Below are 27,099 nucleotides of genomic sequence, written 5' to 3' on the forward strand. Positions count from 1 at the left end.
AGAGAATTAAACTTACCTGGACCCCTGGGTAGCCTGGTGTCCCCGGAATGCCAGGGAACCCTTGGTCACCCTGGAAGATGGAGAAAACATTGTCATTCTCAAAAATCAAACCCATTTCTCTTCTCCAACCTTTCAGTGACAAAGGCAAAGGAATTTAAATTCCTTGTGGCTACTGGGTCATGAAACTGAAGGGCAGAAAACCATTATCTTAATTGAAAACAGGATCCGAATCTACTGTCTTTCACGTTGTGCATAAATGGTAGTCTAGTTGTGCCAAGAACTTTTTAATTGCTGCTTCCTTGAAACTTTAGTAATTAGTTCATTCATGGCCATCATTCTGGGTAAGAGGGATGCTTCAGTTGGGAAACAAAAGGAGGCGAATGGACCTTGAAGAGCTCAGTCTTTCCTTTCCAGAGATTAATTTTGCACTCAAGGCTTTAGTGTCTGATCTATATATACTAGCTTGGATGAAAATAGCCAGGCTAACCTCCAATTTTCTTTCTGTGAGGAAATATGAAACCCCTTAAAGAAAATCAGAAAGCAAGGTATAAGGAGAGGGAAAAATAGTTGCTGGTTGTAAATCATATTGTTGGTTCTGGCTAAAACAATGTTTTCAAGATAGCTTGTTTTCATCCCAGTGTTACTTTGTTTCTATTGGAATCATTCATTCAGCAATGGATTTGTTTATCCCCTTTTGAGCAAGCAGTACGTACCTTGGAACCATTGCATCCTGGTAAACCAGGAAGTCCGTATGGCCCTGAATTGCCAGGAATGCCCTGAAAAGAAGAGAGAATCAAAGATAAGACTTAATTAGGAGACCCAGGTCAAACAGCCAGGAAGCCAAGGGAAAGTAGCTGTTGAAATACAGATGGTTATTTAAATATGTAATCAATTTACAAAATGCTTTTAGATATAATTTAAACAACATAGCAAACAAAACAGACTGTATAAAATAAGATTATCAAGTGACAGGGATATTTTAGCTAAAATGAAAGGTCTTGTGTATAAGTGCTACTCTAAGATGGGGAGAAAGGAAGGAAAAAGTGAAGTGTTCACAGACATTAACTTTATTGTTCTATACAAATCAACAGGATCATACTGTTCTCTATTTTGTTGTGCTCTGTTCTGCACTATTCCATTCCATTCTATCCTATCCTATTCTTCTATACTATGTCCTCTTCGATCCTTCCTATTCTTCTATTTTTTTCCTATTCTATCCTTCCTATTCTTTTTTTCTTCTATTATGCTTATATTTTCAGAAATATAACATGACTCATATGTCATATGAATTCACATTCTAATATATTATTAAATCCTAAGCTGCCACCTGCTTCATTTCATAAGTGTGTTAGAACATACAACCTTGAGCTACTGTGTTAACATCTTCTTTAGTTTGAGCTTACTTAAAAGGCATGCATCTTTTTCCATTACTCACTGGAAGTCCAGGTGGTCCTGAATACCCTGGCAATCCGCTTATTCCCTAAAGACATAAAAAAGAGGACAAGGGGCCAAAGTCAGCTTACAATGTTCATTGTAATAAAATACAATTATTTACCATTGCAACAATCACTTTCTGCAACTATGATAGGGAATAGCAAAAAGTGAAAAAAAAATAGACGGAAAAACTTAAAAAGGTTTGAAAAACCTTTGTCAACTTGACATTGACAGAACAGGGATTTGGTTTGGTTTCAGGTTTTTTGTGTTTTTTGTTTTTGCCAATCATGGGGCTTAAACTCTGGGCCTGGGCGCTGTCCCTCAGCTCTTCAGCTCAAGGCTAGCACTCTACCACTTGAACCACAGCGCCACTTCCAGCTTTTTCTGCTTATGTGATGCTGAGGAATCGAACCTAGGGCCTCGTGCATGCAAGGCAAGCACTCTACCACTGAGCCACCTTCCCAGCCCTCAGGTTTTTTTGAGACAGAGTTTTGCTGTGTGTATCCCAGATAGATTTCAAAATCTTGATCCTTCTGCATTAAACTCAGTGCTGTGACCATAATGTACACCATCACCACACACATTGTGTGTGTGTGTGTGTGTGTGTGTGTCGTGGGACTTGAACTCTGAGCCTGGGCACTATTCCTCAGCTATTCAGCTCATGGCCAGAGCTCTACCACTTGAGCCACAGCACCACATCTGGCTTTTTCTGCTTATGTGGTGCTGAGGAATCGAACCCAGGGCCTCATGCATGCAAGGCAAGCACTCTACCACTGAGCCACCTTCCCAGCCCCCACCACACACATTTTTATCTAAACTTTTGAATTGCCACTTCTCACTCCCAATATAAACAGCATCCATCATTCCAGAAGGTTCTTTCATGCTATATAACCATCAGTTAGCTACTGCCTCAAAATGGTGACCATTATTTGTTTTTGAAAATCATCTGTGAAACCATATACAATATCCTACTCCTGTCTGGTATTTATGTATCTTTTTAGGTACAATGTTGATTTTTCTAAATCATGGTCATTCATTCAGTAATCAAGATGGACTACTTTGGACTACTAACCCTGACACCTTTGGGACCAGTGAGTCCTGGAAGTCCTGGAGAGCCCTAGAGGGAAAGGGAGTGAAAAGAAGAAAGGTAAACACTGAGGAAATTATTCCACATTGAAATTATTCCACATTGGCATTCTCCATCTTATTCACATGCCGTCAGGTTTGCAGCTGTGCTCATTTCATTGTTACTTAGGTCAACTGCTTCCTTATTTCACTGGTGCTTAAATGTTTGCCAGAAAGAAAAAAGAATTTCATTCTAACACTTACTACTCAAAGTGAGGCTTGGGGGTCAATGATATTAGCATCACTGATCACTGGGGAATTGGTTAGAAATGCAAAAGTCTCAGTATCCTTCCATTCCACGGCCCCCAACACTGGCCCACCATTTTCCAGACATATCGATTCAGAATCTGAAATTCAAGAGGGATTTTTTGGCAATTCCTAGCACATTAATATCTCACATTTGCAGGACAGCTGCTGAGGTCTGATAAGAATGAACGTCACAATCACAGTGGCAGCCAAATTTTCATGCACTGGCAATACTTTATTACCCAAATGTGCCTGACACATACAAGTAGCTAAATACTGGAATCAGTACTGCTTGAGCCAGAAATAAACTTGCTTGAGGCACATAATGAATGTAGCTTTGAGACCCTCTTTCATGGAGAATAACCTTAAATGGAGCCTGTTTTAACTAAGACACTTGCTGTGTGAGTTCCTTTATTTAAAAGCTGTTTTCATCTGCTTGGCTATTTGCTTTTTTTCTTTCCCAAATTATCTTTTGAGAACTGAATGCATTATCTTTCAGTTATGCTTTAAACCGTGAACTCTGTAACAACATGAAACAGATGTTTCTGGAGGAATCTCATAGAATATTTCCACATCATGTAGCTCACATGAAGTGAGCATTGTACCATGGTAGCAATCATTATTTCAATGGATTGCTGGCATTTTTTTCAAGAAATGCTGGGGGCAAATAAGCAAAATATGGTATCAGGAAGAAAATGAAAAGGAAGGAGGCTCATTTAAGTGAAGTAGCAAATCCATTCTACTGATAGCTAGCAGCTCACTGTGAGTGATGGATATGCAAAGAAAACCTAATATGGAAAATTCCTCAAGATCTCCAGTTATTAACATAGCATGGGAGGGAAAGATCCCATGACTTCTGAGAAGAAACGCTAGACTGCAATGAGAACTTCCACAGATGACCTCTGCCCCGTAGACTGGATGTAGGAGCTGGATGTTCTCAAACCTCAAAAACTACTGCTGTCCTTCTCACACTAGAGACAATCTGCTTTCAACCTGTTGAAACTACACTGCTAATAGGTACTTAAACTGCTTTCGCTGAAAAACATTGACTCTTTACTTGGACCCTCAAATTAACTGACAGCTGGAGAAAAGTCTGGCGTTCTTGACTCTATTTTGCATCTGTCCTGGCTCTAAACCTTCTCTCTATAGTCAATTTGCAATCACCTTAGGTTCCCATGAAGTCAAGACTGATTGGTAACTTCTGACAAGGGACTGAAACTACTGCTGAAGGACAGCACAGATTACCCCCAAATAAGCACAATTACCTAGAATGCTCTGTCTGCATATTGGAGCTACAGAAATCAACATATTGTTTGGCTCAAGCAATGACAGCAATAGCTACTTTTTCTTCTTCTTTAAAGTATTTTTATTGTAAAGATACTGTACAGAGGGGTTGCAGTTACATGAGTAAGGTAATGAATGCATTTCCTATCTAGCATTGTTACCCCTCCTTTGTTTTTACCATCCCATCCCTCCCCACCTCCCCACCTCCCCACCTCCCCGCCCCCCCCCCCCCCCCCCCCCCCCCGCAAGTTGTGAAGTTCCTTTTCAACATAGTATCTTGTACATCTCATTGTTACAAGGATACAGGGTCAACTTGTATCCTTATTTCAGCATTTTGTTATTTCCCTGCCCCTCCCAAATTAGAAAAATGTATATATAAGATGCAGAGCACCAGAATCAAATATAGTAAAAATAGGCATTATACCATGGGGGAAAGGACGTACAAAAGAAACAAACAAGCAAAAAATCACCCAGTACATTAGGAAATAGAAAGACTTGGAAAAAAAGTATATTAAGTGAAGTAAGCCAGACCCAAAGAAACATAGGTCCCATGGTCTCCTTTATTTGCAATAACTAGTATATGTCTAGGACAAGCAGAAAATGTCATATGATCACATAAGATGATGCTAAGTGAAATGAACCGCAAGATAGGGACACAAGAGGTTTTATCTTTGTCCCTGTTGTTTTTAGTAGCTACGTTTGAACCCAGGAGATCCAGAACTGAGATAATGACCTGCCAGGCCACACAGGCAGACCTTTTGTCCTTTATCTCTACTTCTTCCTCTATTTGAACCTAATACGAGGGCTGTGTAGCTCAAGGCAGCTGAGGAAGAACTGAAGTGCTGCTTTCCCGTGGCATCCACACACTGTGAATCTATCTCCTTTGTCCGCCCTTCCTTCATCGTGTCTCTTTATTTGGCACAAGTTGTGAGTGGGCAGGTCTGATATAGCCTTTCCTAATACGCTTTCCTATCACGTTCACTACATTTCCTGCCTTGCAGGATGCAAGGATGGAGGCACACGGCAGCACCGACTCTGGTAACTCACAGGGAACTGGAGGGAAGCCCACGCTCTAGAGCAAGATGAGGAATGTTCAGACTTGGCTCAGAATCTGAGTGACTGGTTCAAAATTAACATCGGAAAGAAAAACGGTAAATGAGACTATACACACGAATAAGATAAGATTCCCATCTGGTAGAGTGACGGGAAAACAGCAACCTTTGGCATTTTTCTGTAAGCTGTAGGTGTGTATTTTTTTTCTCCTGGTTTTCAGTTTGATTCTGGCCTCAGTCATGTGGTGTAAGAAACACATAGGTGATCCCTGTCTTCTGTTCTTGGTGCAGGGCTCCTTCTAAATCCTTCCTTATTGAGCTAGGTGCCAGTGGCTCATGCCTGTAATCCTAGCTACTCAGGAGGCTCAGATCTGAGTGGTTCAAAGCCAGCCCTGGAAGAAAAGTAGTCCATGAAACTCTTATCTCCAATGAACCACCAGAAAACTGGAAGTGGCGCTGTGGCTCAAGTGATAGAGTGCTCCCTTGAGCAGAAGAGCTGAAGGACAGCGCCGAGGCCCGGAGTTCAAGCTTCACACTGACAAATAAACAAACAAATAAATAAATAATAAAAATCAGTCCGTACTTCCTGAGGCATGAGGGTACAGAGATCAGCTTTTGTTCTTGTATTTGGTCTTTGGTTCCAGTTTCGGTCACAGAACTCCTAATTTCCATGGGGTTTCCTGAGTAAAATACGCATCTTTTGTTCTAATGGGGGATTCTCAGTGGGTTCCTGGTTGAGGACTGGGCCCCAGAAAGTCCTGGGCTATGATTAGAAGTGTAGAACTCCTGTAGCTCCACTCTCAGTGGGGGGAGGGAGGCTGTCAACTGAGTTAATAATAGAGTATGTCCATAGTGAAGTGGACCCTGAGATGGGGCTCAAGCTGGTATGATTCCATTTTGAACTTTGCCTTTGTTTTAGGATTTTAGACTCACTGGGCCTATTTTCCAGAATGAAAAAAAATGCATCTGGTTCCCTTTCCCTTAACAACCTAACCCACCCTTGATTGTTGAGTAAAACTGACAGATTGGTTGTAATCTGGCTCAAACTGGTGGCACCACGTACTTAAGGTAAACCCTGCCTTTTGCACGTGCTTGCGGTAAACTCTGCCTTTTGCCCACCAAAAGGTAGACCCTGCCTGCGGGGAGCCGGGGCGAACGCCATTACAGGATGGCGCCCACTTCCTTGCAGCTTTGAGGTAAACAACTCCATATTAGGCAGTGCTTGGCGGGACTGTGGGTCCCGGGCTTTGCGCATGCGCGAGCCACATAGAGTCCCCAGCCAATCCCGTGGCACCTGGTGACGGTGAAAGGCAGACGACCAATGATAGAACGACCCGTGTTCCTATTCCATATATAAGCGGCCACGTTTCTGTACACGGGGTCTCTCGCTCAAGCTCTCCCATCAACGCAAAGGCTCTCCAATAAAGTGTGATCTGAGAAGACTCCTGGTGTGGTGGTCGTTCTTCCTCGCTGGCCGAGAAGGCGTTCGCCGCACCTGCCTTACCTGCTAAATTTGCATGCCATTTTAAACCAAGGTGATCGGCTGGTTTAAACAGCCATTACAGACAAACTGTAACCTCATTGGCCACCTGTGTGTGGTCTACTATGACTGTACAATCCTTTGTGTGTGTTACCATCCCATTGGACACTTGTGCATGACCAGGCTCGACCTTATGGATTTTGCCTTTAAAAAGCAAAACCAAAGTATGTGGGCTGCTCGGGGTTGCCATATCAGTTCCCGAGCCTGTGCTGGCCAGTTAGTGTAGGAACCTTCTCAATGAAGTTGCTTCTTTGTTAACAACTTTGTTGCGGTGGGCTCTGTCACTCCAGATGACTAGGTGGGCTTGCCTGCCTGAGTAGGGGTCTTCCTACAATAATAGGATGAAGCCTCCCCAAGAATCTATAAAGTGAGGAGATTTCAGAAAGCTTCTGGGATGGTAGACATGCATGTACCAGAGGCATGGTCAGGATCACCTCCACAACGACACCGGCTCCTGGCCTGGGACTCTGCCAGACCTCATGCTAAATACCTCTTTGTCTGGCTGTTCACACATATCCTTGGTCACATCCTTTGTAACAATTATCAGTGTTCCCCTGAGTTCTATGAGCTGTTGCAGCTAATTATCAAACCCAGGGGATGTGGTGGTGGAGCCTCTGATTTCTAATCAAGTTGGGATGAAGTGCGGATAACCCTGGGGATTCACTGATTGGCCTCCCAAGTATGTGGGGTGAACAGTCTTGTGGGACTGAATTCTCAACCTAACTCTAGTTTAATGTTCACTCATAACTGAACTGTAGGACACCCCTTGAATTGGTTTGGCTGTGAAAACATCCCCTCTGCCTCAATCGAAAACTGAGCTTCAATTCTCATGCGGCCATTTGCTAGCTAATTTGCCCAAGACAAATTGCCTGGGTACTTTTGTCAGTTTCCTCATCTGTAACACAGAAATACAGATGGAAACTACATGGTGAGTCACTTTGGTCAGGATTTATGGTGTTAATGTGAGCAACAAACGAAGTATAAAGAGAAATAGATGCCCTTGTGTCTGACATGGAATAAAGAAACAGTACGTTGGCTTTGATGATCATTTCAATATGCGATACCCTATTGTAATACATAGTCTAATACAATATGCAACTTATTTACAAAGACAGCACAGATCAACTCTTAACTTCTTCTCATAATCCACTAATTAGTTCATAGCTAGGGAGCTACTTTAGTCCAGCCGTCAGGAGAATGAATGTGCATGCATGAGAGTGGGGTTTTAAGCCTAGCTAAGGTCGTCCCCCATAGGAAAGAACAATCAGCAAATCTACTGGTTATGCAGTTATTGAGTAAATCCTCCAGGGTATTTGTTGAAATAAAGCCCTTTGTGTATCACAGACTTTGGGATGAGAATGTGGGGTGAGCAGTGGAGATAGCAAGCTCTGGTAAGAATCTCGGGAATCAAATGCTTAAAGAATCAGGAAAAAAAAAAAGCAGGGTGGGGGACCCAGGGAAGGAGGAAGGTGTGGAGAGGGAGATAGGGAAAGCATCAGGGACACAGCCTCCATACACAAAGACAGAGTGTTTCAAGGAGAAGGGAACACACAATTTGGAACAGAGCAAAGAAGTTCAAGTCAGATAAACACACAAAGTAGCCATTGGTAGTGTCTATTGAAGGTCATTGGTGAGGTTTTCAGGGATACTTTGGGAGAGAGGCAGAAGGGGAAAGATGAGTGGCTAAAGAATAGATAGTATTTATCCAAGAAGCTTGCCAAGAAAGAAAAGACAGGAAGAAGATTGTAATCTTTTGGGCAAAGACCTAACAAATCTAGAGGACATCCAATGTTCTATGGTGAAACGCTCACAGGCTTACCGACTGAAAGAGAAAAGCCATCATCCAAAGGGAAGTTGGAGGGTAGAGCCAGGGAGAGGACACTTGGACTAAGGTCCCAGGTGGTGACATCTTGGGTGGAAGGTAAAATCAGCTTATGCTTACGTGGGAGAAAGAAGGTTGTTTATATCCAGATGTACATGTCTTAAGGTGGAGAGGAGGAAGTTGAGTAGGGGGCTTGAAGACTTGGAATAAAATGTAGTTCTGAGGGCTCATCTGTGATCAGAGACCAGAAGTTTATTGTGCACCCATCAATTTGCTAAAATGATGGAATTCCCTCCAGATTTTCAGCAACCTACTGGATAAGCATTAAAAAAAAGTATTAGGCAAGAAGGAGAAACTCTTGGAGTTTACTGGATGGTATACCTTGGGTCCCTGGGGTCCTGGCGAGCCTTCAGGGCCTGGGAATCCTTTCTGTCCAGGAAAACCAGGGGGTCCAGGAAAGCCTTTCTCCCCCTGTCAAAACAAAATGAAACAAAAACTAAGAATCACCCTCAAGAGCAACTATCTAACAACCAACACACAATCATTGCCTTCTCTTCTAGATGATTGTGTTGCATGCTATTGTTTCCTTGGTTAAAGAAATAAGAATTAGTCCTGTGGAGTGAAAGCCACCAGCTGGAGTGTTTTGTCCACAGGCTTCAGAGTGCTGCCCTGGCTCTCATCCGAAATGGTAGGGCTATGCAGGGCAGAGGTGAAGGGAGAGGTCAAGAATGGAGGGGAAATCCGGTGAGTGCATCAAGGTGAGTGGAGTGTGTTTGTTTGTTGAGTGATGGAGAGGGCAGGGATAAGGCCCAAGAATGTGTTCTCAGAGTGTGTGAATTATTTCATAGCTTAAAAAGAAGAACACCTTGCAGACATCAGACTTTAGAAACTTTCTCGATTACAGAGGAATTAGTAACTCAATCTGTTATTTCTGTAGGAGATGCAGAGATATCAATGCTTTACAGTGTTCTAGTAATAAATAATCTTTGCATAGATATGAATCTGGGGATTGGCCATTAAGAGCAAAGCTGCTGGCTGATAGAGTTAATTTTGTTCCACAACTGCCAAATGAGAACCCCTAAAAAAGATCAAATCAGATACTTTATTATCTGTATAGATGTTTTCATATACTCAATAAAAAAGAGGAATAGAGGAACCGCTAGACACAGCACTACTCAGTAATTTCATACACGCTAAACAGCTTCTTTCAGGTAGCTGGGTGCATGATGAATCACAGAGAGCTTTTCCATCATGAATCTGAATACACAATATTCGTAGCATCAGGGGGGAAAAAACCTAAATCAAATTGCATGTGAATTATAAAACATTTAAAAATAAATATAAAAGTGTACTTAGCATGTAACTTTTATGCATAAATTGCTTCATCTAAAGTGTTTAACAAATGTTTTCTTAAAAAGATTTTTAATGGCCAGCCTTCAGTACTGTAACACAATTAATTAGTGTCTCCAAGAAAATAGTTTTGTAAACAAAGAGACAACTTTAGTCCTGCTCCTGTCTTAATTATCACCAATTGCAAGTTAATGGAGCGAATTAATGAGATTTCACAGCATTCCTTTTTTTTCTTAAAGTCTGCAATGGAGCTACTTGTACCTCCTGCTGCTAAATTTTGGGATTTTTTTTCCATTAGGGGGCGATCTTGAACCAGTCTGCGGCATTCTTGTTGCTTTTAGTGTTTATGTCAAAATGAGTAAATCAAATTGTTTCCATTGCTCCTCCTATGTTTGGCAATATTGTAAACAGTGTACACTATGAAGACTTCCTATAAACTTTCTTTTCCGCTCACTTGCTCCGGGTTCTTTACAGACCTACAGAGTTATATATAATGTAACTGCCACTATTTATACAAGGTATCTGAAACTTCCTAGAAGGTATTTTTTTTTAAGGGGTCAATGTTTCTATATAATTACTTTAACACTAGATTAAACAACACATTGACTATCTTCCTGCTACTGCTGGGAAAGAATGTGAATTACTTGGTGATAGAGTGAGAAGAAGCAGTATCAAGGTTTTTTAGTTTAGTTTTTGTTGTTGTTGTTGTTGTCTTTGTTTTGTTTTTTACCTTCTCTCCTTTGGTCCCATCACAGAAGCACTGGCCTTTATCTTTGCAGACACAGCCCTAGGGAAGAAGGAAAGAGAAAATGTCTATTTTAACACAACACATTTCTCTGTTAATGAGACACTATCCTTCATTAGGAACCACAGGGCATTGTGGTAATACCCATGGAAATTAGATATAAAAATGAATGTCAGATGAGTGTACTTAGTTTTATATCTTAACTTACTTGTGGAAAAGACAAAGTAAGTTACTCCTTACTCCAGAATAATAAAGAGTTGAACCATACAAAACTGTTGGCTACTGTTGGAGGTAAATTATGGTTGTGTACTGGCAAATTTTAGGGTCAATGTACTGTTCTTATATGTGTTTGTATACAGTACCATGTGCATGTTATATGCACCTTAGGTATACACGCTCTATACATATGTTGTATCTTCTACAAGTGATTCTAAGCCTTTCTTTCCCTGAAATAATGTTCAAACCTGAGAAAAGACCTACCTATTATTTTTCCTTCCTTTTTTGTTTTGGTCGGTCTTGGGGCTTGAACTCAGGGCCTGGGCACTGTCCCTTAGCTCTTCAGCTCAAGGCTAGTGCTCTACCACTTGAGCCACAGTGCCACTTCCAGTTTTCTGAGTGGTTTATTGGAGATAAGAGTCTCACGGACTTTCCTGCTGGCTTTGAACGGGGATCCTCAGATCTCAGCCTCCTGAGTAGCTAGGATTACAGGCGTGAGCCACCAGCGCCTGGCTACCTATTATTTTTCTTTAATGAAAAAAAATTCATTAACAGTAATTTGAAATATTCTCATAAAATCAATACAAATTCAGCAATGAGCCAGGGACATCTGAACCTAAGGAGTCACTTTGACACATCTAGAACCCTTAGCCCTCATTACATACACACACTTCAACCCTAAGGAAGTGCAATTGTGGGGGAAAAAAATATATGCCAGCAGGCGAATAAAGAGAAAAATGCGTTCCGTCTTTACATATTAATCATGTTCTCTATTTTTTTCTTTAAGTTAATAGTAACTGGAAATTCATTTGCTATACTAAGAAAAATTGCTAGTAATAGTAGAGGCAGGATGATCCAAGGAGAGATGCTGGCTGGTGTGGTAGTTCTATTGACATATTCTCTCTCTCCCCACGTCTCTCTCTCTCTCTCTCTCTCTCTCTCACACACACACACACACACACACAGTAATTCAAAGATAGATGAATACAGCCTGACCTTTCCCCTTTCCAAGCCTTTTATATGTATCTCTGCCCCCGGCCCCCCGCAACAAGAATATGTTCTTATCCAATTATAGACTGATCCCCCAAACCAAGAAACCAATATGTGGCACTTTTAGATTCCTCGTTTTAAGTAAGACATCCAGCTTTATGTAAGGTCCTGGATGGTCAAAGGCAATGAAAGTCAGTTCCAGGTTTAACAAACCTTTGCTTTGACATCAGAGATTTCATCTCAGTCAGTGCTTTCTACCTGAAGTCATACGTGGGGACTGGTCCTACCTGATGGCTTACAAGGACACAGAGGGCATGAGAGGTAGAATATGAGTTCATTGTCCTCTACCCCACCCCCGCCCCAAGCCCTCAGCCCTGCAGGGATTGGGCTTCCTTTTGCCATGCAGGGGGTGGGGACTTAGCTCCCTAAATTTTTTGTCATCAAAATGATAGTTCTTAATTTTTTTTTTTTTTTTTTGGGTCCGGTCGTGGGGCCTGAACTCTGGGCCTGGGCACTGTCCCTCAGCTCTTCAGCTCAAGGCTAGCGCTCTACCACTTGAGCCACAGCGCCACTTCCGGCTTTTTTCTTTTTGCTTATGTGGTGCTGAGGAATCGAACCCAGGGCCTCATGCATGCAAGACAAGCGCTCTACCACTGAGCCACCTTCCCAGCCCTAGTTCTTAATTTTTTATCCATTGTTGTCCCTCTGTTTGGGTCTCGAACTTATAGGAGCAGTATAATGAAGTTTGAGTTCCATTTGATTTGCTCACACCTAAAGATAGAATTCCTATTTGTGAGCCAGGCGCCAGTGGCTCACGCCTGTAATCCTAGCTACTCAGGAGGCTGAGATCTGAGGATCATGATTCAAAGCCTGCCCAGGCAGGAAAGTCCGTGAGACTCTTATCTCCAATAAACCACTCGAAAACCAGAAGTGGCACTGTGGCTCACGCAGTAGAATGCTCACCTTGAGCTGAAGAGCTGAGGGACAGTGCCCAAGCCCCCCACAACAGGCAAAAAAAAAAAAAGAATTCCTATTTGTTCAGTCGCAGCTGGTTGGATAGGTGAGCAAGTTGGCTAAATGAAGAATCAAAAACAAGCAACAGATGCACTGACAGCAGTCGTTTTATTTTGTTTTACATCTACATCTAATTTACATTTACTTGGAGGGCACATGAAATCTTCAGTGCTGTAGGACGGGATCTGAGTCCCTTCTTTGGGACTGGACTTGCAGTGTGCAGGAATTCCTGTCCTTCTTCCTAAGTTACACGCTGAATACATCCTTGAGTTTCCAGTTTGGGTTTCCTCAAAACAAGCTGAACATAATTTGTCCAGATACCCATCCCTATGTGAATAATAGTCATTTCCCTCAACTCTCTCCTCCTCTACCCCAGACTCCTGTAGATCAAATCCTGGACTTGATCATGCTAAACACATGCTCTACCTCTACACTGTGCTCACGGACCCTGCCTAGCCTTTGACTTGTATTTCTATTCATCCTTGCAATCTTGTTTTTGTAACTAAAACTTTATGCCCTCACATTTAATCCCATTGTTGGGTAGCATTGCACTGCATCGTTTCAGGGTGATCATAAGTGCTTCTAGCAGAACTGGGAGTGAGAATGACAAACTCTTGGCTACCATAGAACCCATTTGTGGGACAGCATGCCGCCAGTGCTGGTGTGTGAAAGAGAGACCTGACATCTCTATTGTGAGCAGGTACAGTGAGCTCTGGTCCAGCTGGCAGCCACAGAGTCATGGCAAGAGGATCGCCATTCACTCTGTTCGCATTAACTCTCATCCATCACGTGTCTGTGGCTTGCTCTAGCAGCCTGGCTCTGCCAGCAGGCCCTCAGCTGTCTGTGTGCCTGGGTTAGCAGATCTACCCCCAAAGTCACTTCAGTTTTAATTCTCAGCTAAATTGGCAAGGCGTGGCCTGCCTGCGCCTCTGCACAATTGGGCTGACGAGGACTTCAGAGTATGTGACAATTTTGCTGACGGGCAGATCCTCCACCTGATTGAATCAACTCAGAATTCCAGCCAGGGCAGCTATCTGGCAGCTGTTCAGCTGCTGATCCAGAAAGGAGCCCTGGTCGCTGTGGAGTGCTGTGGAGAGCCCAGCCTGCAGCCTCCCCTCCTCCCTCCTTGCCACCCCCCCCACCCCCACAAGGCATTCTGATAACTTTGGATGGGGGTGACGGGAACACAAGAGTTAAAAGAATAAATTATCTGCACCAGGACATTTCCCTTAAATGAAAGTTGAAACATTACAGATGTCTCAATTATTCTAGTAGATGATTTGACTGAGAGATACAGGGTTATATTTTCATTCATGCTCAGATTTTTTGTTTTTTTCAATCTACTTCGGAAACACCATATTACTTCAATGGGATAAGACCCATTAGTTTCTACTCAAATGTGAAAGCACTTAAAAACCAGTGTGGCTGAAGGCTATCTTGAAGGAAAGCACAACTTGACAGGTATTTTTTTAAAGCAATGTGTTAATGATTTTTTTCCTTTTCCAACAATAAAGCACCTCTTGACTTCCTTATACTGATTGTTAGTGCGATAAGCATTCAGTTGTCTTACAACGAAAGCTTTTTAATTAATTAATATAGCTTCTCTCCCCCTCGAAACTAGGAAGTGGCCCATGTTAAAGAGATGTTTTAGCACCTTTGAATTTTTACCAGGTCACATCAAGGGAATCATTCTTGTAACAGTTGCATTTAATTCTCAGGACCTCACACTGAATGAAGAAAACATTCATTGCGAGAATCTGAAAGGGTTTCAGTGCTCAGAAGTTCTAGGTCATGTGCAGTGGGTTTGCCATACATATGGGCTGGCCTAGGAAGGACTGACTTCCAGTGGGTACTTTGAACAAGTGACTCAATTCTCCCAAGTTGTCTTGTTTGTAAGCGCGGGGGGGGGGGGGGGGGTGGGGTGGGGGGTGGGGGGGGTGGGTAGCTATGTAGATCCATCTTGCAGAGAGTTTTATGAGGAGGCTTACAGACTCTGTCAAAGGTTATTGGAGATGTAAGAGATGGACAATTATTTCTGTTACACTCCAGATGAATTAATTGGGATTTAATACTGTTAAGCAAATGCTCTCGTACTCTGCCAGAAGCACTTACAATTCAACTTAATGAACAACAATCAACTTAATGAAATAGTACATAACATAGGTGATTAATTATGAATGCATAAAATTTCAGTTGCAAAAACAAGGTTGGAAGGATGGATGATATAAAATGCAAGGCCTGGGCAGGACTTGTGGGTGTAACTCAATGGAAATGCATTTGCTTAGCACTAGAATTAATAATACCCTCAGCGCTACTAGAATTAATAGTACCCTGAAAAAGAGTGCACAAGGAATACTAGTTGATTAGCCAAATATTATTTGTACATAGACACAGGCACTTATCTGTAAGTGCCTGTGCCTATGTACAAATAATATTTGGCTAAATTGCAAATTAGAAACTCTAATGTACCTCTTGTTTATAATGACAGGCACCAAATGAAATACATAGACATGGGGCCAGCACTGTCAAGGTGCTGATCAAGGCTTTTCTGGGCCTGTGGTACCCAGTGGTCATGCATGCAGCATCACCTGGACATCATCTTTCACTACAAAGTAACATGGTCTAGAGGAGAATGGTACTAGAGTCAAAAGCAATCTCAGTGCTGGCAATTACATGTGTGGTTTTAAGTAATTCTAGCACCCCAGTTTTCATACAGGTGAAATAGGATGGTCATGATTCCATTACAATTTTTTAGCCCAGGCTGAGAAACCTTAAAAACGAACAAGGCCAGTGATACTAAGGTCTGGTATTAATTTATTAACTGGTTTTGCTCCTCATCAGCTCAGGAGATGAAAACGTACTACTTGCACTAGGAGGCAAAGAAGAACTAATTCATAATTTCTTAAATCTCCCTAGTGTGGCTGACAGTGAGATGTAATCTTTCTAACTGTTAAAATTAATAATATAAAAGATCTAGTTAAGTACATACATTCTTATAGTTTATTAAAAGGACCACTGAATATATATATATCTATATATCTATACATATATATATATATATATATATTACACAGCATACAATTTCATTGTTCATTTAGTAGTCCAAAAAACAATTTCTATGTCATTTTGGCTGTTTCCTCATTCTGTTCAGAACGAGTCTGTCTACATATGCTCATGAGACAGGGCTATCTCCTGGGTTCTCCCCAATCTCCCCCACCCAATCTCCTCCCTCCCCACCAGCCCCACTCCAGTGAGTACTGAGCAAGTTGGCACCTTCACAGCTGGTTCACACCCTACTGAGCAAGTCTGTTGATTTTGCATTATGATGACTGACCCTGCCAGCCTCCCAGCCCAGCCAATCGCCCGAAGGGAATGTTTCTGCGTGTGAAAAGAAGAGCTGACCAAGTATGGGCCAAACCATGCCAGACAGCCCCAGCCATCTGCCCCCACCCCCAGCTGTGGTGTGCAGGGCTAGCTCGGCCGTGTCTGGTGTCTGCCTTGAACAGTGAGCATGCGCTTTGGCGGCTTGCCCTCCCGTCAAGAAGGAGCCACCCAGGAGCTGCCTGCTGCCGCCCTCTCCTGTCCCACCCTCTCTCTCCTGTCTGGCTCTACAGCTCTGTCCCGCACTTGAGTATCACAAATACCTCACTGCAAGTCAAGTCCCATCTATCAACTCCTCCTCAGAGAGACAGCGCTAGTCTAGACATCTAACTGACCCCACTTACTTTTTTTTTTTTTAATTTTGTGGATGGCAGCAAGCACAAGATTACTGGCCCTGACAAGGAGGGCTGGGGATGGAGGGAGTGTTCTCAGGGACTTCTGGGAGTAAACAATGTGGTCAAGGAGTTTTGCTTGACTCCTGTAAGCCAGGAGCAGTGTATATACCTACACTCTTTCTTCATTTTCCTTTAAAGATTTTTAAATGCAAAAGAACCAAGAGACTTTCAGCCACTCACTGATGACAAGTAGAGTCTACAAGACCACTTATCCAAAATGTAGGGAGAAGGAACTGAGGATTTTATTCATCAAGAGTGCAACGATACTAGTATTGTTTTAGAGCACCGGCTATGCATAGCACTGGGCACAGGGCTCTCTTCCTTGTGTATTATTTTATTTGCAACTTTTCCATCTAATGATGGGAAACTGGGATTTTAAGAGGCTAGGGGAGGTAAGCAACACAGCCTGGGATCTGAACCTGGATGATTTGACCCACAGCTCTCTTCTCAGTCATTATGCTGTGGTCTTCTTCCTCCTTGACTCCCCTATTCCTCCTCTTCCTCTTAATTTTTTCTTCTTTCTTTTCTCTCTCCCCTCTCCTTTTCCTCTTTCTTCTCCCCTACCACTCCATCCCCTCCTTTGTCTTCTTTCTCTTCCTCTTCCACTTCCCTCTCTCCTAATCTTCCTCCTCCTCTTCTTCCTCCCCCTCCTTTTCTTCTTCTTCTTCTTCTTCTTCTTCTTCTTCTTCTTCTTCTTCTTCTTCTTCTTCTTCTTCTTCTTCTTCTTCTTCTTCTTCTTCTTCTTCTTCTTCTTCTTCTTCTTCTTCTTCTTCTTCTTCTTCTTCTTCTTCTTCTTCTTCTTCTTCTTCTTCTTCTTCTTCTTCTTCTTCTTCTTCTTCTTCTTCTTCCTCTTCTTCTTCTTCTTCCTCCTCCTCCTTCTCCTTCTTCTACTCCTTCCTCCTCCTCCTCCTTCTACTCCTTCCTCCTCCTCCTTCTTCTACTCCTTCCTCCTCTTCCTCCTCCTCCTTCTTCCTTCTTCTCCTATTCCTCCTCCTCCTCCTCCTCCTCTTCTTCTTCTGCTTCTGCTTCTTCTTCTGCTTCTTCTCCTTCTTCTTCTTCTTCTTCTGCTTCTTCTTCTGCTGCTTCTTCTTCCCCCTCTCCTCCTTCTCCCCACCCCTCCATCTCCTCCTTTGTCTTCTTTCTCTTCCTCTTCCACTTCCCTCTCTCCTAATCATCATCATCATCATCATCTTCTTCTTCTTCTTCTTCTTCTTCTTCTTCTTCTTCTTCTTCTTCTTCTTCTTCTTCTTCTTCTTCTTCTTCTTCTTCTTCTTCTTCTTCTTCTTCTTCTTCCTCCTCCTCCTCCTCCTCCTCCTACTCATCCTCCTCGTCCTCCTCCTCCTCCTTCTTCTTCTTCTTTCTCCCCCTCTCCTCCTCCTCCTTCCTCCTTATCCTTCTCTTCCTCTTTCTCCTCCTGAAGTAGGGATGCTGAGTATAACTGGTTATCCTGGCCACATGGTGAATGATAGGGTATTGAGTTTAACTGGTGCCACCTTGTCATCCCAGATGATGGATGTGCCTGAATTCCTAGAAGCAGGAGTTGATAATCTCTTAGCACTCCTCCTGCTCCTCCTCCTCCTCCTCCTCCTCCTCCTGCTCCTCCTGCTCCTCCTCCTCCTCCTCCTCTCTTCTTCCTTCTCCATCAACCTTCTCCTCTTCTTCCTCTTTTATTTTCTTCTCTTTGGTATTGATACTGGTGTTTGGTTTTACTGAGGGCCTCAAACTTGCTAAGCAAGCACTCCATTACTTGAGTCATACCCTTTGGATCTTGTGCTTTCTGTCCTAAACTGCCTGGGACCACAATCCTCCTACTCTGCTTCCTAAGTAACTGAGATTACAGGGTGCATCAACATGTCTGGCCCACACTTGCTGTGTGGCAAGTGAGTGGGCCACAAAGCCAAAGAAGAAATGTATCTTGCCCCCTCACCCTGTCAGGGTATGCCTGATGGTGTATTGTTAAGTGCAATGATCAATGGAATATGGTAGTTATGGAAATTAGCTAGCTAATCCAGGTGTTGTGAAACTACAGCCACAGATGATATCCAGTTCTCTTCCCATTTCCGTGTGGCTGTCAGCTAAGAATTGTTTCTTTTTTAAATATATGATTGTAAATACATGCAATACATAAAAAAATCATACAAGTGTTAAATTTCAATGGCCATAAACCAAATTTGTGTTTTATCATGAATTTTTTGTGACTATTTGTTTGCTCTTTTAGTATATAGGTATTTACATAATATCCTTGATTTCGCTTTGACTTGCAAGACCTAAAATATTTACGATTTGGTGTTTTATAGAACAGGCTTACTGATTCCTGGGGCAAATTATCTTGATTAAATATTCTTTGTGTAGCAGCATAAAACATAAGACGTTAAGATAGAAACTTAGAGAAGTATTAGCTTTAAACTTTAGTGAGAGATGGTCTTCCATCTAGGATTGGTAAGCTGGACATGTTCTCTATTTTTCTCCCTCTCCTCCTTTCCTTCCCTTTCCTTTTGTGCTTTGGTTGGTCCAAAACTGAGCAACACAGGTAATGCAAACATTTCTAGCATTTTGAATTCACAGAGAGGTGAAATTAAAACAAAACAAAACACCCAGTGTTAGTAGCTCACATCTGTAATCCTAGCTACTCCGAAGGCTGATATCTGACTATCATGGTTCAAATCCAGCCAGGGCAGGAAAATCTGTGAGACTCTTATCTCCAATTAATTGCGAAAAAGGCAAGAGTGGAGCTGTGGCTCAAGTGGCAGAGTGCTAGTCTTTAGTAAAAGGCTCAGGGACAATACTCAGGCCCTGAGGTCAAGCCCCAAGGCAAGCACAATGAATGAATGAATTGAATGAATGAATAAATACAAAATAAAAGGAGATGAACGTGGGACTGTCATCTTTACATTTTTCTACATAAGGGCTATGGTTACTTCCAAATTCCAACCAAACAACCCACTCTCCAATCTGCATTCACTAGGCTGCAATTAACAGAAAATCTATTATCTGTCATGATCACATTCCATAAGAAAAAAAAATTTAATTCCACAAAATAAGCAAGTCAATGTTTACAGAATTAGGGCTTTACTGTGGAGCCTGAGCTGGCCTTGAGCTTGAGATCCTTCTGCCTCAGCTTTCCTGCAGGGGTTACATGTACATGCCACTATACCAGGCAAAATTAGCTTTTGGCACATCAATGTCAATATCAATACACATCCATATATGTTGTATATACATACATGCATACATATACGCCTACATGTCAATATATAGGTATATGTGCATTTACAAATATGTATATTTATCAATAATAAAAATATATGTGTATATATTCAATGTTATTTTTCTCATTTTCTTTGGCTTGGAGAAATCTCACTAGCCAGCACAGGTAAGATTGCCAGCTACGACAACCAGCTACAACCACTTTCTCCCACCTCTTCTAGACCTTCTGGATGGGCACTATTTGCTCTACTACTGAAGAATTTTCTTGAGAGGTAGAAGAAAGCTAATCACATTGTGTGATACCTGCTTGTGGTGAAATATGGATACTGGGTCTAAGTAACCTATCTTGTGCTCACCACTCTCTGGGCACCTCAGTAGAGGATGGGGAGTTTCCCCCCAAACTCCAGAGATGAGGAAGGCCATTCTCTGAATTGCAGGTGTGTCATGTTATTTAGCTTCAGAAAAGTCTTCCTGCAGGGAATTCTCACCCTCAGCCCCTAACTGCTCATCACCTGGTATGCTTCCCTTATGTAAACCACTTTTTGTTAGGTTTAATTACTCACAGAGTTTGTGGTTTGGGCCTCGCTAAGCTTTGTGATGGCTATGTTTGGGGATGCCAGGTTTTTTGGGACACAAGTCAGCTTGCAGAAGCTGGCATTTTAATAAAGACTGCTGATTTGACCTCTTTATGTGTGGCTTTTCTGTATCTCACTGATCGCATTCCTGTATAATATTGGATTAATTTAACAAAAATGGCCACAAATGTATCAAATACAATGTCTAGACTGGCAAATGAATATATCTTGGGGTGCCAGGGACCCCCACGGATTACATAACTGGTTCATCTCTTTGTAGGAACAAGCCTTCCAGAAAGATTTTGAAAATTCTTGTGTGTGTGTGCACGCATGCATATGCACGTGCAAGTGCACACATGTACATGTGCATGCATGTACCAGTCCTGGGGCTTGAACTCAGGGCCTACGCATTTTCACTGAGCTTTTGTTTTTGCTCAGGGTTAGTGCTTCACCACTTGAGCCACAGCTCCATTTCCAGGTTCTTTGGTGCTTAATTAGGGATAAGAATCTCAGAGACTTTGCTGCCTGAGCCATATTTGAGCCATGATCTGGACGTATCACCTTCCTGAGTAGCTAGGATTACACGAAGTTGCCACCAGTGCTCAGATGAAACTCCTATTTAATAAAAGTTCAGTTGACACTTTGCCCTCAGCCACATGGTAATGCAAGTGTGAAGTGACACTGTTAGATTAGACCATGGATCCCAAAGATCAGCCTTTTGGGTTTGCCTTTCCAGTGCACGCTGGACCTTGTGGTCTGCCCACAAGGGAACTGGGTCAAAAATTAGGTCTGTCTCCAGGGATCTGACAGTCTAGCACAGAGCACACACAGCTGGAGTAGGTTACAGCCAGAAGAGGGCTCTCAGGAGAACACCAAGAAAAGTCAAAGGGCAGATAGGCTGACGAGTGTGACAGAAATAGAAAACTGCAAAATGCCCAAGGAAGCTAGCAAGCAGGGATCCAAAGGTGAACACACTTTCCGAAGTCATAGACATGGATTTGTGCTGAAAATTATGGCCTGTCTGTTAGGAAGATTGGAGACAAAGAGGAGAAGTGAATCGCCTGAATACAAAGAGGAGAAGTGAATCGCCTGGATTCTCATCCATCGAACTTCAATTCAACTGATGACATTACAACTGCAAGGCTGTGGACTATGAGCCTATGTTTTTGGGAAATAGAGAGGTAAATAAGTAAAACTGAAATAAATAGAAAGCATCTGCAAGGGGCTGGAATTGTTGTCTCTGGGGAATTTGGGCAGGAACACTGTCCAGAGAAGGATTTGACTTTGTTTTGAGCCATTAAAAGTATTTTATCATTATTTGTCTTTTCATTCTGGGAGAATATTTTACTTTGTTAAAAATTAACACTAAAAAGAAAGTCCAAGCCAGGTGCCTGTGGCTCATGCTTGTAATTCTAGCTTCTCAGGAAGCTGAGAGCTGAGAATCGCGGTTCAAAGCCAGCTCAGGCAGGAAAAGTCCATGAGACTCTTATCTCCAGTAAACCACTAGAAAACCGGAAGTGTCACTGTGGCTCAAGCGGTAGAGGGATAGTGGCCCAAGCCCAGAGTTCAAGCCCCACGACTGACAAAAAAAAAAAAAAAGTCCATCTTGAATCATTCATTTATTTTTCCAAAAATAAAAATCAAAGACATAAAGCTCATCCAGAAAAATTAAACAGTTCATCCCTAAAACAAACATACAATCAAAAAGATTTTCTGTTGCTTTATATCTAAAGTCCTAACATTTATTGATTGCTTTCTCAACTTGGTAAGCACCCTAAGTTCACCTTAGGGGATATTTTTCTTCCATTAGGAAAACTACTAACTTGATTATGACTTCCTTGTGTAAAAAACTACAGTAAGAGTAAACATAGGAAAATTTTGAAAGGAAAATGATGGAGACATTTGATTAAGAAGTCCTGAAATGGACAATTCTCCTGAGACACAGGTAAATCCCAGGGGTCACCTGAACTCACACTGCTAGTGGAAGACAATGTGTATAATGTGCAGCAGGTGCTGGGGAAGGTGTAGCAGACTTGTAATTCCAGTTACTTGGAAGACAGAGATAGGAGGATCCAATATTAGGGCTAGGTTAGCAAAAAGTCAGAGAGAACCTATCTCAAAAGTAAGCTGGGCATGATGGGTCACTCCTGTATTCTAGCTACATTAGAGGTATAGGATGGAAGATCATAATCCAAGGCTATCCCGGGCAAAACAATCTAGGAAATAATGAAATAAAAATAATAAAAAATAATGAAAGCACTAGTGGTAGAGCAGTTGCCTAAGTCAGTCAAATATATAAATTTGTAATGATAATCTATTCTATGTAAATATATATATTACATAATATATTATATAATATACATATATAAATATATAATATAATATGTGTATGTATATTAATTAATCAATCATAGACTGTTAAGATCACAAGAGGCTTTGGCTTTTCTCTGTTTCATTCTCAGTCCAGGGCTGATCTGAGCCAATGTGGAGCCTGGAACTTCTCATTTTTTTTCCTGAGTGGACTGCATTTTAGGGAGAGATTGTGAACAGTTTTGAGAATCAAACAGGCTACACGTTACTCATTTCTGTCCATAAACCTGCTGACCCTACGTCAAGGGTGAATAACTTTGTGGCTGACTGAACCAGGGCTCCGGTTTAACTTTTGGCTGAAGTTGGTATTGTGCAAACTATCTTCTTCCTTCAAAGTGGAAGGCAGAAGATTCCAACTAAGTAACATTTCCATGGGGTGATTTGCTTCTTGAACTGGTTGGTATAGATGTGTGGGATGGTGTTTGAGACATTGTTTTAAGCAACCCATGGCTTTGTAGCTGTTATAAAAATTCTGATTCTGAAAATTGTTTAGTCCCAGGGATCTCAGGATAGTTAGTGCTCCCCAACTTGTTTAGGATATGTAAATCATCTGGAGCCCCTAGTTACTTTTTCCGGGCCTCATTTTGAGGGACAGAGAGCAGCTCTGAGGAGAAGCAAGCAGCCAGGAGGCTCAGAGCTCTCAGAACATCTTTTGCCCAACTTACTTACCGTGTCAAGCATTAAGAAGGATCTGAAGTTTATTTTTTAAATGACAAAGATTAACCTCTGTAGCAGGTATAGAAACAAAAGACCACACTTTTGGTTTTAAACAAATACATTACAAACTGGGCACTTGTAGCTTCTAGTAGGATTCCAGTGAGCGTCTAGTCCTAGCTCCTCAGGAGGATGAGATCTGAGGATCACAATTGGAAGCCAGCCTGAGCAACCCTTCTCACCAATTAACCAATAAACAGCCAGCCTTCATCAAAAACGGCTCAGGGAGAACATGAAGGCCTGAGTTCAAGCCCCAGGATTAGGGAAAACATTTTAAAAATTAACTATCTATTACAATTAAGGTCCATAATAATAATAATAATGAATAACCCTTCCCATCTTTAATTAGTCTTTATCACTGGCTGCCATTAGCACCAAGTCAACACCTTGGCATAGGGCCATCTTGGTATGGTAATAGTATTCCTAATTTCTCCAGCTTAAGGGTATGGGTCCCCATGGAAGGCTGTACTGTGCCCGCCCGCTGCCCCCTGCCCCCTCCACACATTCCTGTGCTTTTCCACTTGGCCTGCTGACTGCAAGCCTCTTTCCCTGGCTCATTTCTCTGCATGGCTGAGTTTGCTAGCTCAGGAGCAGGTCCACAGATCCACATCCCTCCATCCTGAAGGCCTCCTCTGTTCTGTGCTTAACTGTGCTATAACATCTAATTGCTAGGTAATTATTTGTTTACCTGCTTCTCTCTGCCATCTCACTCAGCCTCTGGAAGGGAGCTGATCTTACTCCTGGTGGTTCTGGTCCAGGGAGAGTGGGAGTCAGGTGGGACTGGCTTCCCAGGGGAAGACTGTTTTCTTGGCTGCCCATGCCTTAGTTTGATGATGATAGGAGGCCTTCTGAAGGTAGCCTGGGCATTGGAGATGCACCAAAGCCAGGCATGTATAACCTGTCTGTATGCACGTGGAGAGGAACTGAGGAGAACAGAAGCAGTTGCCATATGGAAGATGGAGCCTTGAAGAAGAGCTGGCTCTCACTGGATGCTGGGGACCCCAGTGCCAGTAGAGGCTGACGAAAGCCATTCTCTGCGTTCAGTGACATCACAGGACACTCTCGCCCTCAAAGCCACTTCCAACAGAAGATGTATGAACAAATCCCAGTCACCTGTTAAGGTGATTTTTGTAGTAAAGAGCTAACTGAAGCAAGAGAGGGAGGGAGAGGGGGAACAAGGGAGGGAGAGAGGATGGAGGGGAGAAAAGGAGAGGAGGAGAGAGGAATGGAGTGGGGGAAGGAGGGATTGAGAGAGAGGGAGGGAGAGAAAGAGAGGGAAGGAGGGAAGCAGAGAGGAAGAGAGAGCAAAAGAGAGAGAGGGAGAGGGAGGGGAGGGGAGGGGAGGGTCAGAGTGAGATTTCAGCAGTTTGTTTTGTCCAATGAGGAAAGCAAGCAGGAAAGAGGACCAAGCACTCAAAGCATGGCAGGCCCCCTCATGAACCATGGAAGGTCAGTAAGGAGGAAGACAGCTCAGGGGCAAGGGATGGCTGAAGCACTGCAGGATTGTCCAATTAGGGATCCTCAAGAGGCCGAGATGGAAGAAGGCAGCGTGCTCAGAGCAAGACTTGGGTAGGCAAGGTCAAGATCACGGTCAAGGATGATGTCATCCATGGAAACAGAGACCGAGGTGGAAGAACAAATACGGTTATTGCAATGGTTCACATCATAATATGTGTGGTGTTGGAATTCTTCTTCTGTGCACATGTGTTAGCACTGGGGCTCGGTCTCAGGGCCTGGCTACTACTGGAGCTGGAGCTCCACTTCCAGCTTTTTGCTGCTTAACTGGATATAAGAATCTTGCGGATTTGTCTATCTGAATTGGCTTTGTACTCCACTGCGATCCTCAGATCTCAGCCTCCTGAGTAGCTAGGATTACAGATAACTGCCTCATTCTGAAGTTTAACCAATAATTCAGGCAGGCAAGTTAGTTGTTGTTTTTTTTAAAATGCATTTTACTTCACTAGCTCGCTTTTTAAATGGTGACAATGACAATGATGTAGCTGCTGTGGCTGAAGGAATGGTAGACTATTGGCCAATCCACACACATGAAAAATAAAATGCATGCTTTTGGCTTAGTGGATGCTAATTTCTCCTTTCATCCTCACATTCTTGGGCAAGTAAAGAACCCCAAAGTATCCAATATAAGTTTCAGACATTCAAGAATGAGCCAGTCTGAAAACAAATATGTTCAGGTATATTTTTCATTTTTGTGGAGTTGGTAAATAAACACTGCCCTCGGTGGTTCTTAGGAAAGTTGTGATAAGAAAGTCCTTAAACCTGGTACCTAGACTACAGAGCCTGAAGAGTATACAAGAAGGTGCTCTCCAAATATGGGTAAGGAATAAACGCGCTAAGGTCCAGCTGACATATTTCAAAGGGCTGAGTAGCAGTCCTTAAGTTCTCCACACACAAGCCTTTGAAATGCTTGCCACATTACATAGACTATGGCTCTGATGTATAACGAACAGGTATTTGAAGGATGGAAACAGCTGGATGGCCAGCGTTAGTCCCAGTACTGCCAAACACTTCTATAGGCTCTAACCTAAGGATTCAAACAAGAAGACAAACTCTGACCCTGTTCCTTAGTTGTTTGTATTTTAAAGGAAGACACAGAGAAAGTGGTAAGGCTGAGCTGTCATAGCACAGCAATGTAACAGTCTTTAAAATATGAGGGAAATGATATCCATCTAAATCAGAAATGAGAAGGGCTGGGGTGTGGCTCAAGTCTCAGTGATTGCTTAGCGAGTGACAGACCCTGGGTTCAATCCTCAGCACTAAATCAAAAATAAACAACAACAACAAGAAACAAAACAGGCAAAGTAGTTAGTTTTTCTGGGTGCTGGTGGCTCATGCCTGAAATCCTTGCTACTTGGGATGCTGAGGTCTGAGGATCATGCTTCCAAATCAGCCCCCGCAGGAATGACTGCGAGACTCTTTATCTCTAATTAACCAGCAAAAAGCAAGACGTGGGTCTGTGGCCGAGTACTAGCCCTGAGCAGAAAAGCTCAGAAACTGCATCCAGGTCCTGAGCGCAAGCCCCACAACTGGCACATAAAAGAAATGAAACAAAGGACAGAACTCACCCCTGAGATTCTTCCTCTAAGGGAGCACTGGAAGTATGAGTGGATTATCTGATGTGTTCAGGGGAGCAAGGAAGTTCCAGGAACAACTCAACGGAACCCTTAGATCTGCACCGGCAGAACGGGATAAATGCATGTTAATTTTCCTGTGTACCAGGGGTATCTGTGAGAAGGTCCACATGTACAGACTGTGTTCACCAGATTACTCACATGGATTTCCACAACTGACAAACACAAAACAACAAAAACAACCCATAGTTAACAAAGACCATCAGCTTTTCCAGCAGAACTATTACTGGAGGATTTGTGGCAGTTACCTCTTGGCCCACAAATCCCAAGACTTTATCTGATTTTCCAGAAAATGTTTTCCTAGCAGAGACCAGAAAGAACTGGGACTGGGCAGAGAGCAGAGCAAAGACTCGTGGTGTTTTGGTTTTGTTGTTGCTGTTTGCTTTTTGTCTTTCCCAGATTGTGTGACCTCGGCCTGGGTAAGCGCCCTCTCTGCCACCCTGCTACCCACGAGCGCTTTTAATGTCATCCTAGTTTTAAGTTCCTTCTG

General features: G+C 42.6%; 1 protein-coding gene across 1 annotated transcript in view; it reads right to left on the reverse strand.

The window, feature by feature from the left end:
* Col4a3 (collagen type IV alpha 3 chain) overlaps window positions 1-27,099 on the reverse strand; it is a 140,367-nt gene that overhangs the window by 72,268 nt on the left and 41,000 nt on the right. Inside the window, exons 2-7 of the mRNA XM_042679024.1 lie at window positions 10,584-10,640; window positions 8,885-8,974; window positions 2,507-2,551; window positions 1,436-1,480; window positions 714-776; window positions 17-70 (exon numbers count right to left, since the gene is read on the reverse strand). Of these exons, the coding sequence (XP_042534958.1) occupies window positions 17-70; window positions 714-776; window positions 1,436-1,480; window positions 2,507-2,551; window positions 8,885-8,974; window positions 10,584-10,640 (354 nt within the window). The remainder of the gene's footprint in view (window positions 1-16; window positions 71-713; window positions 777-1,435; window positions 1,481-2,506; window positions 2,552-8,884; window positions 8,975-10,583; window positions 10,641-27,099) is intronic.

This window comes from Dipodomys spectabilis, unplaced genomic scaffold, assembly GCF_019054845.1.
Source record: "Dipodomys spectabilis isolate Male_0828 unplaced genomic scaffold, ASM1905484v1 ptg000051l, whole genome shotgun sequence".
Taxonomy (NCBI): Eukaryota; Metazoa; Chordata; class Mammalia; order Rodentia; family Heteromyidae; genus Dipodomys; species Dipodomys spectabilis.